This window comes from Anthonomus grandis, chromosome 5, assembly GCF_022605725.1.
Source record: "Anthonomus grandis grandis chromosome 5, icAntGran1.3, whole genome shotgun sequence".
NCBI classification, from domain to species: domain Eukaryota; kingdom Metazoa; phylum Arthropoda; class Insecta; order Coleoptera; family Curculionidae; genus Anthonomus; species Anthonomus grandis.
Window position 1 is genome coordinate 35,608,619 of NC_065550.1, and position 13,240 is coordinate 35,621,858.

The 13,240-nt window shown below is 30.5% G+C and overlaps 1 protein-coding gene and 1 long non-coding RNA gene across 3 annotated transcripts in view; one reads left to right on the plus strand and one right to left on the minus strand.

The window, feature by feature from the left end:
- The window catches only part of LOC126735865 (uncharacterized), a 47,402-nt gene extending 41,417 nt beyond the window's left edge, over positions 1-5,985 (plus strand). The window contains exon 3 of the long non-coding RNA XR_007660531.1: positions 5,851-5,985. This is a non-coding gene — a long non-coding RNA (uncharacterized LOC126735865). The remainder of the gene's footprint in view (positions 1-5,850) is intronic.
- Positions 5,986-9,561: 3,576 nt separating this feature from the next.
- LOC126736754 (leucine-rich repeat-containing protein 24-like) overlaps positions 9,562-13,240 on the minus strand; it is a 38,873-nt gene continuing 35,194 nt past the window's right edge. For both annotated transcript variants that reach the window (XM_050441286.1, XM_050441285.1), the window contains one exon: positions 9,562-9,751. In XM_050441286.1, coding sequence (XP_050297243.1) covers positions 9,590-9,751 — 162 coding nt within the window. In that variant the 3' untranslated portion in view covers positions 9,562-9,589. The remainder of the gene's footprint in view (positions 9,752-13,240) is intronic.

Consider the following 13,240-nt stretch of genomic DNA (forward strand, 5'->3'; position numbering starts at 1 on the left):
TCGCAACCTAACCAGCGGCGACCCCCGTATACGCAAAACCACCCCGACCGTCGAGATAAAGAGACGATAAATCCGTGTCTGAAATTGTAGTGGCGGTTCACGGACCGGAATATATGCGATCCATTATAAAGGCTTACGTGTAAAATACTTTGAGTACCTCGCCCTACGGAAATGTGAAATAACTTAACCCTCCGGGAATATATGTGAAAATAGTAGGTGCGAAACGAAAGAACAGAGAATGAAGGACCGGGATTATTTTTATGTGCGGTACGTGATCTAAGGAATACTTTTTGGCCGTAACGATTTTTTTCCACCCTTCTGCGTCTTATTCGGCGACAATATGCTTTCGTATGAGCTTCTTTATTTAACGAGGTACACAGAAAAAAAAGGGTACTTAAAATGAGAATTAGACACTTTATTTGAGAAAATCTAAGGATTATATATCCGCAAGAAGATCAAAGTTTAATTTAAGAATATTATATTTTCAATTTTAAGATGTTTATAGAATTGGTTTAAGTCGACAAATAACTTATTGCGAGAATATATTGAAATTTCATTTGAGAATATCATATTCTTGCAAGGAATATTTTTTTCTTTAAAGCGATGAAATTTAATTATTTAATTCAAATTTATTTTTATTTTTTATCTTTATTTTTCTTACATTGAACCATTGGTAATTTGTATTGAAACGGTCATATTCTTAATTTAAGTAATTCTACTGCTTGCTTCATCAAACCAAAAATATTTAAGACTAGCTACAATGAATTATATATTCAACTTAAAGATGTGAAGAATTGCTTTAAACCGCCTGGCAAATTGAATTGAATATTAAATAGTATTAAATTAAAATGTTTATGGCTTGTTATTAATATTTTTTATTCGATTTAAATAGGTTAAATATTTGAAATAAGTAATATTTACACTCAGTTGAAATAAATTAATAGTTTTATAGTATTTAGTGCTGTGGTATTTATTGGGTTCTTTTAGAATCAAAATAAAAATACCAAAAGGCACACACTTTCTGGTATTTTTATTTTGATAGCAAAAGAACCCTATAAATTACCACAACAGTAAATAACATAAAACTGTCAATTATTATTTCAACTATAAGTTATAAGTGTAAGAATTGCTATAACGTATTAAAAATTCAACCGTTTTATATTTTATGATTTAGGTATTGCAATAAATATCTATGTATTTACCTAATTATTTTTCGGTTAAATTCTGGTAATAAATTAATAAAACAGGTTCTACGCAAACATATGTTTATTATCCAAAAACAAAAACCATTATATAGGAACAAATATCACTTTACATTGCAACAACAACAGTAAACCAAAAGAAACACACATTTTGTGTATGTTTTTTAAATATAGGTACATATTTATCACAAAGTACAAAGTAGGTACTCATAGAAAATAAAAATCTAAGTTAGTCTATGACTAACAAGAGTACAAGAGGCAAGCAGGGTACGCGTGGCGTGGTACTCCGAAGTTGCCATTTTTGGGATAAACAAAAAGTTTAATTTGAGAATATATAAATTCAATTGAATACATTGATTTTATTGTAAGAAAATAAATATTCAAAGCAACAATATATTTTCTTCAAACGAACCGGGTATAGTCTTCACTTGATTAATAGAGTATTTTAAACTATATATACGGGCTTTAAAGCAATAATATATATCTTTCTAAACAATAAACTGATTTATTTAAATTAATTAAGTTAAAAAGCTTAAATTGAACATAACATTTACTAAATTCAAGATTATAATGACTTGAATTGATACCTTTATTATTCAAATGGGACATTTCACTTGTTTTTATTTGAGAATACATTTAATACTACTAAATCTATGAAATATTTTGATTAAAAAAGTATTCTCTTTTTAAATCTGTATTTTAAATATTTTGTTTCCTATTTATAAAGAACTCTATTTCCGTAATTTAAGCCTATTTATTTCAATTAAGAATGTATTATTCTTGAAAAAATGAGAAAATTTATTTACTTATTACGAGTAATCGTTTTTTTCTGTCTAAAAATGTCTAATTATAGAGCCTATAACAGTGGAAAATTCTTATAATTAAAATTAAATTCGCCCCTAAAATGTCAATGGATTATTATTACGGCGAAATGTCCGCCCTCCGTCCGGTATCCAGATTTACGAAATCCATATTTAATATTTCCAGCGTCAATCGGATGCAATTTGATTAAAAAATAACGAATATGTAAATGCGAACAAATGACTAACGTTCAATTATCTCTCCCCAAAAAAAAATGAACAAATTTCAATCGAAACGTCCATACGTGACAGCCGACGCGGTAAATAATTTATTGTTGTAAAGTGCATAATTTATTTCTAATTATTATTTATGAATAATTAAACGGTTTATTTAATTGTTATATATTAAATAAGTCTGGCAATCCAAACAAAAGCAGTGACATCGGTTAACAATGGGTTAATAAAACTTTAAAACTTTTCTTGCTGCTTATTCGACCGTGATTTCGGTTCTTAAAATAAATAGGAGTATCTAGTAAAATAGCTAGGGGTTCGTAACCGAATATTAAGCATAAGAAGTTGCCGTCTTTATTAAAATATTTTGATAATAGGGTAAAAAAATACCGTTGCTACGGGTAAAAAATTTCAATTTTTTATTTAGACTCTTCTTTTATCATAGTAAAATTAGTATAGTTTTTTAAAATACGTCGGCTTTTTTAAAAGGCATCTATAGTAAGTATATACAGACATAATCCCTTAAAAAATCATATTTTTCCACCCCTAGCAACGGTGTTTTCTTATCTTTCAAATGACGAAAATCCCGAATTTGGTCTATTCTTTTATTATAGTAAAAAAATTTAAAATATCAAAAATATCAAAAAAAATTAAAAATCAATATATCCATTAAATAGATTCGGTCGTTTCCCTTAAACGACCTCCACTTAAAAACCTCACATTTAAAAAGAAAAACCCTCTTTTTTCCCACAACATACATAAATAAAACAAATGCGACCCTTAAACCCCAAAAACTAGTAAAACCCCGGGAAATCTAAGCGGGACGATCTGGCAGCGGCACAAAAATCGTTTTACCTTTGAGGCAAAGAAACTTTTTTCTGCTCGCACGAGGGGGGAAAGTGGGGCGAGGAGGAAGAAAAGTTTCCTAAAAAGGGAAGAAAGGGGGGCGACGTCATAAATCACCCGCAGCAGCAGCAGCAGAAGGAGGAAGTGAACGGGGGAGAGAATGGAGCGACCGTCGCTCTAATTTTGAGGTTTTGATGAGCTGCCGATACGCTTTCAATTTTGTGAGGAGTAATAATGAGGCGGGTCGATTTTTCGCGAAATTGGGGTCGTGCATCGCGTTTTCCATAATTATTATCTCGACGTCTTATCGGGGGGGTTCTGTATAATACGCGTCCGTAATGCGATCACTTTATTTTGAGAATACCTTATGCTAATAAGCTCAAAATGTTTTTTTTAAGACCCTATAGGGTTCAAATTAACTTCATATTTAGAGTAAATAAATAAGGCTTTTATTTCATGAGGCCACTAAATGACTTAGAAAACGACAGAAGAGGAGAGAAAAAAAGAAAGAAACATGCTTATGTTTATTTTACTTAAATTGGTTAGTATTATATATACAGTTTTTTTTTAATTTAAAGGCTTTTAGGCTAATCTAAAGACCTTCTAAGTGAGGTTTTAAGAAAAATTAGATTGTTGAAGTGTATAATTTCGGATACAATTAAGATACTCCGCTATTGAAATATTATTCGCGGTAAAATTACACATATTTTAAGCTCATAATTTTAGATGCGATTTTCAGAACGGTTGCTAAACTAGACCGTTACCCAACTTGTAATTAAATCGACTTAAAAATTAGGCAAATCTTACATCAGTTTGGTAAACACAGACACTAAAGAACTTAAGGGCCTAATAAACGCGCATTTATTTAACACTAAAATAACCCACGGAGTTTTATTATTATAAATAAATAATTAAGTCGCATTTCAAGCGAGTGAGAACATCATCATTAAATACCTTAAATCCATCTTTAGTGCAATTTAATAAATTGACGAAGGCGCCGGCAAATTTCACATAATATTTTAAATCCTCGGTTAATTAATTAAGTTCTTCGGTTAGACATATTATGCAAGTGTACTTTCAAGCATTTTAAACCCTTTTTAATCATTTGAACTAAATTTCCAGTTGTTAGTTTACACTAAGATTTTTGTTGCTTCTCTATACAGTAAGGGTGATTTTTCATCCCTAAAAACCTACTTTCTTTCGGACCTTAAGGCGCCTTTATTGCCTCCAGAAATCCCTATATGGAGCGATAAAACCGTTGACAAAACACCGTCCGTTCGCATATAGTTTCCTTATGCGCCTATCCAATTTTCACGCTCGATTCCGCTATTTCTTCTCCTCAGGATCTGGAAACTTCAAAAGCAAAAGCCGAAACGTAATGATATATATATGCCCCGGGGTGAGTGCAATAAAGAAGAGGCCGAGGCCCTTATGGCCAATTTGGCAACGTGAAACTTATCGATCGTGGATGCCTGACTGGCATGTTTATGCCCGATTCATACAACAAATTTATCAAATGGCGCCCATCAATTTTTTCGTCCATCCTCCTCTATTACCCGACTATAATATAGGTTCCACCAAGAAATCCTGTCAATTTTTTTGGTTGTTTATTATCTGGACGGTTTGAGCCCTTAAGGGTCTATTGGGGTGGGTTTTTTGTTGGAGAGGGTTTTTAGGGTGCTGTTTGGAGAATATTTATTGGGAAAAAGTGAAATTTTCTCTCAAAACAGCACGACGAGGGAATTATGGTCTTCCAAACAATCATCAATTTTTTCTAGGCATATGGATTTTCCAGGATCAAATACCCATAAGCGGTTAATTTAGTTCTTCCAAGCATTTCACATTTCTTTGATATTTTAAGTCATTTTCTAAACGAAGTTTTTTTTCAGATATTTTTAATGATTTTTAATATTTTCTAAGGTCATATAGACCAAAAGGACTTCCAGGCATTTTCTTATTTATTTCAGGCATTTCTTTATCTCTTCCAGATATTTGAAGCCATTTAACACAAAGGTAGTTGATATGCTTTAATTTTCTCTCTTTTATACTTTTTATATGGTTTAATACTCCCAGGTTGTTAAGGTTATTCCTTTAGGCATTTTTAATTTCTCCTCTAGGCATTTCTATCCACCATTTTTTTTGCAGGCATTTTTAAAGTTTTACTGGCAATTGAAGTGATTTTAATTTTTTTTTTTTAATTATTTCACCATTTTTTTTCCAGGAGATACTAATTCTAATTTTTTCTTAATATGAGTAATCTACGTCATTTTCCAGGTTTTTGACCTACATCTGGACCTTTTCCAGGTATTTTTGATCCTTTCCACGCAATTAAAGTAAATTTCTTATTAGGTATTAGGCATTTTTAATCCCTTTTAGGCAATTAACTTATTTTTTTTAGGGATTTGGACCAAATATGGTTTTTCTAGGCACAAATATCTTTAGAAAATTGAACTACATTTTTTTGACTTTACAATTTTTTTTACGATATTCTGAGTCATTTTCCAGGTATTTGAACTCCATTCGGACCTTCTTCAGGCATTTTTGGTCCCTTCTAGGCACTTAAACTAATTTTTTTCTAGGAATTTGAAACAAATATGGCTTTTCTGGACACAAATACCTTTTGACAATTGAATTAACTTTTTCAGTCATTTCAAATTTTGCCTAATTTATTTTGGGGTATTTTAAGTCATTTTCCAAGTATTTGAACTACATCTGGACCTTTTCCAGGTATTTTTGATCCCTTTCAGGCAAATAAAAATATTTTTTTTTAGGTATTTGGACCAAATTTGGCTTTTCCAGACACACATTTACCCTCAGACAGAATTAAGATTTTCAGGCATTTCAAATTTTTTTTGGGGAATTTTAAGTCAAGTTCCAGGAGTTTAGACTATATCTGGACCTTTTTCAGGCATTTTTAATCCCTTTCAGGTAAATAAAGTAATTTTTCTTTAGACATTTGGACCAAATTTGGCTTTTTCAGGCACTGATATACCCTCAGACAGAATTAACTCTTTCAGGCATTTCAAATTTTTCATAATTTATTTTGGGGTATTTTAAGTAATTTTCAAGGTATTTGAACTACATCTGGACCTTTTCCAGATATTCTTGTATCCTTCCAGGTAAATAAAGTAATTTTTTTTTTCAGACATTTGGACCAAATTTGATTTTTCCAGACAGACATATACCCTCAGACAGAATTAGGCTTTTCAGGCATTTCAAATTTATTTTGGGGTATTTTAAGTAATTTTCAAGGTATTTGAACTATATCTGGACCTTTTACAGATATTTTTGTTTTCTTCCAGACAAATAAAGTAAATTTGTTTTAGGCATTTGGACCAAATTTGGCTTTTCCAGACACACATCTACCCTCAGACAGAATTAACTCTTTCAGGCATTTCAAATTTTTCCTAATTTATTTTGGGGTATTTTAAGTAATTTTCAAGGTATTTGAACTATATCTGAACCTTTTCCAGATATTTTTGTTTTCTTCCAGATAAATAAAGTAAATTAGTTTAAGGCATTTGGACCAAATTTGGCTTTTCCAGACACACATCTACCCTCAGACCGAATTAACTCTTTCAGGCATTTCAAATTTTTCATAATTTATTTTGGGGTATTTTAGGTAATTTTCAAGGTATTTGAACTACATCTGGACCTTTTCCAGATATTCTTGTATCCTTCCAGGTAAATAAAGTAATTTTTTTTTTCAGACATTTGGACCAAATTCGACTTTTCCAGGCAGACCTATACCCTCAGACAGAATTAAGCTTTTCAGGCATTTCAAATTTATTTTGGGGTATTTTAAGTAATTTTCAAGGTATTTGAACTACATCTGGACCTTTTCCAGATATTTTTGTTTTCTTCCAGACAAATAAAGTAAATTTTTTTTAGGCATTTGGACCAAATTTGGCTTTTCCAGACACACATCTACCTTCAGACAGAATTAACTCTTTCAGGCATTTCAAATTTTTCATAATTTATTTTGGGGTATTTTAAGTAATTTTCAAGGTATTTGAACTTTATCTGGACCTTTTCCAGGTATTTCTGTTTCCTTCCAGGCAAATAAAGTTAATTTTTTTTCAGACATTTGGACCAAATTTGACTTTTCCAGGCAGACATATACTTTTCCAGGCAGACTTTTCCTCAGACAGAATTAAGCTTTTCAGGCATTTTACGTTTTTTTTTGGGGGGTATTTTAAGTAATTTTCCAGGTATTTAGACTATAACTATTTTCCAGGCATTTTTAGTCCCTTTTAGGCAAATAACATGTTGTTTTTTCCAGGGATTTTGACCAAATATGACTTTTTCATGACACAAATACCCTTAGACAATTGAACTAAATTTTTTTTAATTTTCAATTTTTTTTCGCGACATTCTGAATCATTTTCCAGGTATTTGGCTAAATTTTTACTCTTTCCAGGCATTTTTTTATCCCTTCCAGACAGTTATATTTTTTTTCAGGCACTTGGACCAAATATGGTTTTTCAGACACAAATACCCTTAGACAGTTGACATTACTAACTTTCTTAGGCATTTCAAATTTTTTTTGGATATTTTACATTAATTTCCAGGTATTTGGATTATATTGGGACCCTTTCCGGAATTTTTTTTTCTTCCAGGTAGTTTTTTTCATAGGAATTTGGACCACATATGGCTTTTCCAGACATAAATATCCTTGATAGTTGAACTCACTTTTGCAGGCATTTCAAACATTTCTTAATTTTTTTGGGGGTATTTTGAGTTACTTTCCAAGTATTTGTATCAAAATTTGGACTCTTTCCAGACAGTTAAAGGATTCTTTTCCAGGCAAATGGTTCTTATTTTTTTTAGGGAATTTTAAGTCAGTTCTAGTCTAAAAAAGGGATTACGATGACAAAATTATGAAACACTTAAAATGCCTGGAAGAATTAGTTATTTTGCATAAAGGTATTTGTGCCTGGAAAACGCCTAGGAAAAAAATTACTTTACTTGTCTAAAAGGGATCAAAAATCCCCGAAAGAAGTCAAAAGCTAGTCCAAAAACCTGGAATATTATTGAAAATATTCAAAAAAAAAACAGAGAATTAGTTTCACCATCTAAAGGTAACTGTACCTAGAAAATCCTAAATCCTGGAAAAATACATTTACTGCCTGTAAGTGATCAAAAATATCTGGAAAAAGCTGAAATACATGGAAATCATTCTAAATACTTAATTAAAAATAAAAATTTAAATTCACTGCTCATTGGCTCACCTTACCGTATTTCTTTTATAGTGTTTAACAATCCAATGCATGTATCATACTCTTACATGGGTCCAGACAATTAAGGAAAAATGTTGTTATATTATTCAACAGAGCCTAAAAAAACAGTCGAAAAAAAAAAATAAAGTGAAGAAACAATAAAAAAATTAAAGAAACGCATTGAGAAGCACGACAGCTTTAAGGAAACTTATAATAAATCTGAAAGTAACTCTAGTAAAGGAGCACATTTTATTTGTTTGTGGCTAAATTGGCATAAAATAGAGTTTTATTATTAAAATTGAGTTTTTTTTCAATCAATTCAAGGTGGTCACTTCAGTGGCATTTTTCTTCTGTCAGTTAATTTGTGGCATAGATTTTGACAAAGCCACTGATGGATAAATATTTTTAAATACACATTTGGTAAGTCAAATTTCATAGGTAATTTATGTTGTTCAAGAAAACTCCATAGATATAAACACAGCCCACAAAAGCTTTGTTTTATGAGGGTTATTTTATTTCAACTTTGCTTAAGCTGTTATGACTTCTAGTGCGTTTCTTTAATGTTTTTTTCTTCACTTTATTTATCTTGTTATTGCAGTTTTTTCTTTGACGTTGAATTCCATTTATTTTTTAAGGAATATGAGTAAACAGATATTCCAGAAGAGCTCTACATTAAGAACCAAAACAAGGGTGAAATAAAACCAGTATTTAAATAAAAATTTATTTACAGCCTTTACAATTTAAAGATCTTATAATATATAGCGCCTTCTGTCAAAACATCAAAAGCGTTGCTTTACGAGGCTTAGTTGCATATTTATTTACAATTTTTCTAATATAGTTAGATTTTCTAATGCGTTTCTTTAATTCCTTTAATGCTTCTTCACTTTATTTTTTTTATCATTTTCTTATTTTGCGTGATTTTATTTATTTTTAATCGTAACTTTTCAGGTCATTTAATGCTCACATAGTGCAAGTGTCTGTATGCAAAACAGTCACTTACTGGGAGCAACAAAGTGAGTTGGTTTAATTACACTTTTTTGCTCATAAAATTACTTGAAACCCCCCACATGGTCCTTTGCTTTATCTTTTAAATAAAAATATACTAAATCTCCATTTCCACTATCAAAACCCGCGAACACGAGAGATCAAAGGGCAGCTTTACTTAAAATCCCCCTGTCGAATAGTGCGCTCCAGGATTTCCATTTTTTATTCGGTCCCCTAAAGGAGTTACTCCCGTTAAACATCAAGAAAAACCATCGAGTGTACTTTTGTTAACAATTTATTAAATAATTTAAGAAATCTTGCGGTTTAATTTGGGCGTGGCGGCTTGGGAAAACGACCTTTGGGTGACGAAAATGCGGAAATCTTTCCTCTCGACGTAACGCTCGAAAGTGGGAGCCGAAACCGGCCTCGGGCCCCCCACTAGGGTCGGTTTTAAATAAGAGTTTTTCACCTGAAAAAAAAATCACGGTCAATATTACGTAATTCACACCTAAAAAAAAACAACGAAATTTTCCTCTTTATAAGGCGCTTTTAATTAAAAACTTTCTTACTAGAAAAAGAATTCTTTTGTGGTAAAAGAGACCTTTGAAGAGAATTCTTTCGAGTGGTTTTTCTCCGGAAAACAGTCGTCTTTTCCATGAAATATAAGGGGGAAAATTCAAGTTAACAGTACAAGGGCTTTCGATAGTATTTTATCCAATCAGTGGACGTAAAAATGACACGTCGTATCGTATGTGTGTGTGTGTGTGGGAAAAATGGCACGTGGTCGACATTTATTTTCCTCGTCTCCGTGACTGAACGTACGTTAAATTAAATTGAAACAACAAGAACAACATCAACAAATGGGAGATGAAGATGTTTTTTGTTTTGAGTTTTTAGAGGCTTTTCTGTTTTATGGAAAATTATAAAACAATTTTTTAATTCATGACAAATCACGTCACAGCATTTGGAATAATTCTTAAGCCAAGTAAGTGAAGTAGGTTTTCCAGGCTTTTCAAGTCATTTCTCCAGATATCTGTGTAAGACCTTTAGGTATATTCCAGGCATATGGAAGAAATAAATTCTAAATTTTGCAGGGATTTGTTGTGTTATTCCAGGAAATTGAAATAACGTTCTCATGCTTTCCAGTCAACTGAAATAATTTTTTATCTCTTCCAGGCTTTTGAAATTTTTTGGGACTTATTTTCTAAAAAATTCAGTAGTTTTTAGGCACTTGTAGGGTTATTCCAGATTTAGATTTAATTTTTTAGGGTTTGTAGGGAATTGAAATAATTTCATTGGCCTTTGGAATTGGTTGAGTTATTTTGAATTTTATTCCAGTATATGATTGATAGAATTGTTTTTTTTTAAGTTTCTTTTAGGCATATTATGCCAAAAATTTCTTCCAAAAGCCTAAAAGAAGTAAAAAATTATTTCAGGTTACTGGAAGGTATAAGATAGTGATTCCAAATGCCTGGAATAAAGCTTGAATACTATAGAATTTTATACGAAATTAATACTTAAAAAACGTAGATTCAAATGCCTGGAATTATTTTTTTTAATTTCGCTTGAATAACATGAAAAAAAATTCAAAGGCTCGAAAATTATAAAAAAAGATTTCAATTCATCTAGAGGCATAAGAATATTATTCCAAATGCCTGGAATAAAGCTGCAAATATTTGGAAATTTTAGAATCTTATATAAAATATTTGAAAAACGTAGCTTCAAATTCATGAAAAAAAGTTAAATAACATTTATTATCAAAAAATTCCAAATGCCTAGAAGAGATAAAAAATTATTTCAGTTCACTGGAGCATATGAATAATATTCCAAATGCCTGGAATAAAGCGACGAGTCTTAGAAAATTATGGAATTTCATATAAAATATTTAAAAAACGTGGATTCAAAGCCCGGAAAAATGTAAAAAATAAATCCTTAGATAACATTAAAAAAAAATCCAAAAATCTGGTGTACTTGAAATATTATTTCAGTTCACTGGAAAGCATAAGAAAATTATTCCAAATGCCTGGAATATATGAAAGTTTTATATATTGCTCGAAAAACGTGGCTTTAAATTCCTGGAATAAAAATAACAACATCTTCAAAAGCGTGGAAAAAGTCAAAAATTATTCTCTGGATGACATGAAAAAAAATTCCAAATACCCAAAAGAGATGAAAAATTATTTCAGTTCACTGGAATGCATAAGAAAATTATTCCAAATGTCTGGAATAACGCTACGAATTTCTGAAAGATATGGAAGTTTATGTATAATACTCCAAAAACGTGGCTTTAAACGCTTACTAAAAATGACTTCAAATGCCTGTAAAACGTAAAAAATTATTTCAAGGATGACACGAAAAAAAACATTCCAAAAACTTGGAAGAGATAAAAAATTATTTAAGCTCACTGGAAGGTATAAGAAAATTATTCCAAATGCCTGGAATAACGCAACAAATTCCTGGAATATATGACAATTTTATATATTGCTCGAAAACCGTGGCTTTAAATTCCTGGAATAAAATTAACAACGTCTTCAAAAGTGTGGAAAAAGTCAAAAACTATTCTCTGGATCACATGAAAAAAAATTCCAAATATCCAAAAGAGATGAAAATTATTGAAGTTCACTGAAAGGTGTAAGAAAGTTATTCTGAATGCCTGGAATAAAATTAACAACGTCTTCAAAAGTGTGGAAAAAGTCAAAAACTATTATCTGGATCACATGAAAAAAAATTCCAAATACCTAAAAAAAGAGATAAAAAATTATTTCAGTTCACTGGAAGGTATAAGAAAATTATTCCAAATGCCTGGAATAACGCAACAAATTCCTGGAATAAATGACAATTTTATATATTGCTCGAAAACCATGGCTTTAAATTACTGAAATAAAATTAACAACTTAGTCTTCAAAAGTGTGGAAATAGTCAAAAACTATTCTCTGGATCATATGAAAAAAAATTCCAAATACTTGAATGACATGAAAAATTATTTCAGTTCACTGGAATGCATATGAAAATTATTCCAAATGTCTGGAATAACGCTACGAATTTCTGAAAGATATGGAAGTTGATGTATAATACTCCAAAAACGTGGCTTTAAACACTTGCTAAAAATGACTTCTGTAAAACGTAAAAAATTATTTCAAGGATGACACGAAAAAAAAAACATTCCAAAAATTTGGAAGAGATAAAATATTATTTAAGCTCACTGGAAGGTATAAGAAAATTATTCCAAATGCCTGGAATAACGCAATAAATCCCTGAAATATATGCAAATTTTATATATTGCTCGAAAACCGTGGCTTTAAATTCCTGAAATAAAATTAACAACTTAGTCTTCAAAAGTGTGGAAAAAGTCAAAAACTATTCTCTGGATCACATGAAAAAAAATTCCAAATATCCAAAAAAGATGAAAATTATTGAAGTTCACTGAAAGGTGTAAGAAAGTTATTCCAAATACCTGGAATAAAATTAACAACGTCTTCAAAAGTGTGGAAAAAGTCAAAAACTATTATCTGGATCACATGAAAAAAAATTCCAAATAGCATTACGTCAAACCGCTGGAAGAAACTTAAAGTCCTATCAAAACTTGGAATAAAATTTAAAATAAACCAAAAAATTTGGAAGATTTGAAAAATTGACTCGATTTCCTGAAAGTTAAAATTTCAAATACCTTAAAATAATTTAACTGGAAAAAAATTAAAAATGTCAACTAAAAAAATTAATTTTCGATAGTAATTGGATAATAAACTATGTCAAAAGAAAATTATATCCAAAAAATCCAGACAGTAACTTTAAACTAATATGACTATTGTTTATTCATTTAAGGTAATTTTAAGTTTCTTCCAGGCAATTGAATCTAAAAATAACTCCGAAATCCTGAAAGAGAGAAAAAATGTTTCTTTGGATAATATTAATTAAAAAAAATATATTTCCAAGAACCCGGAATTATCAAAAATATTTC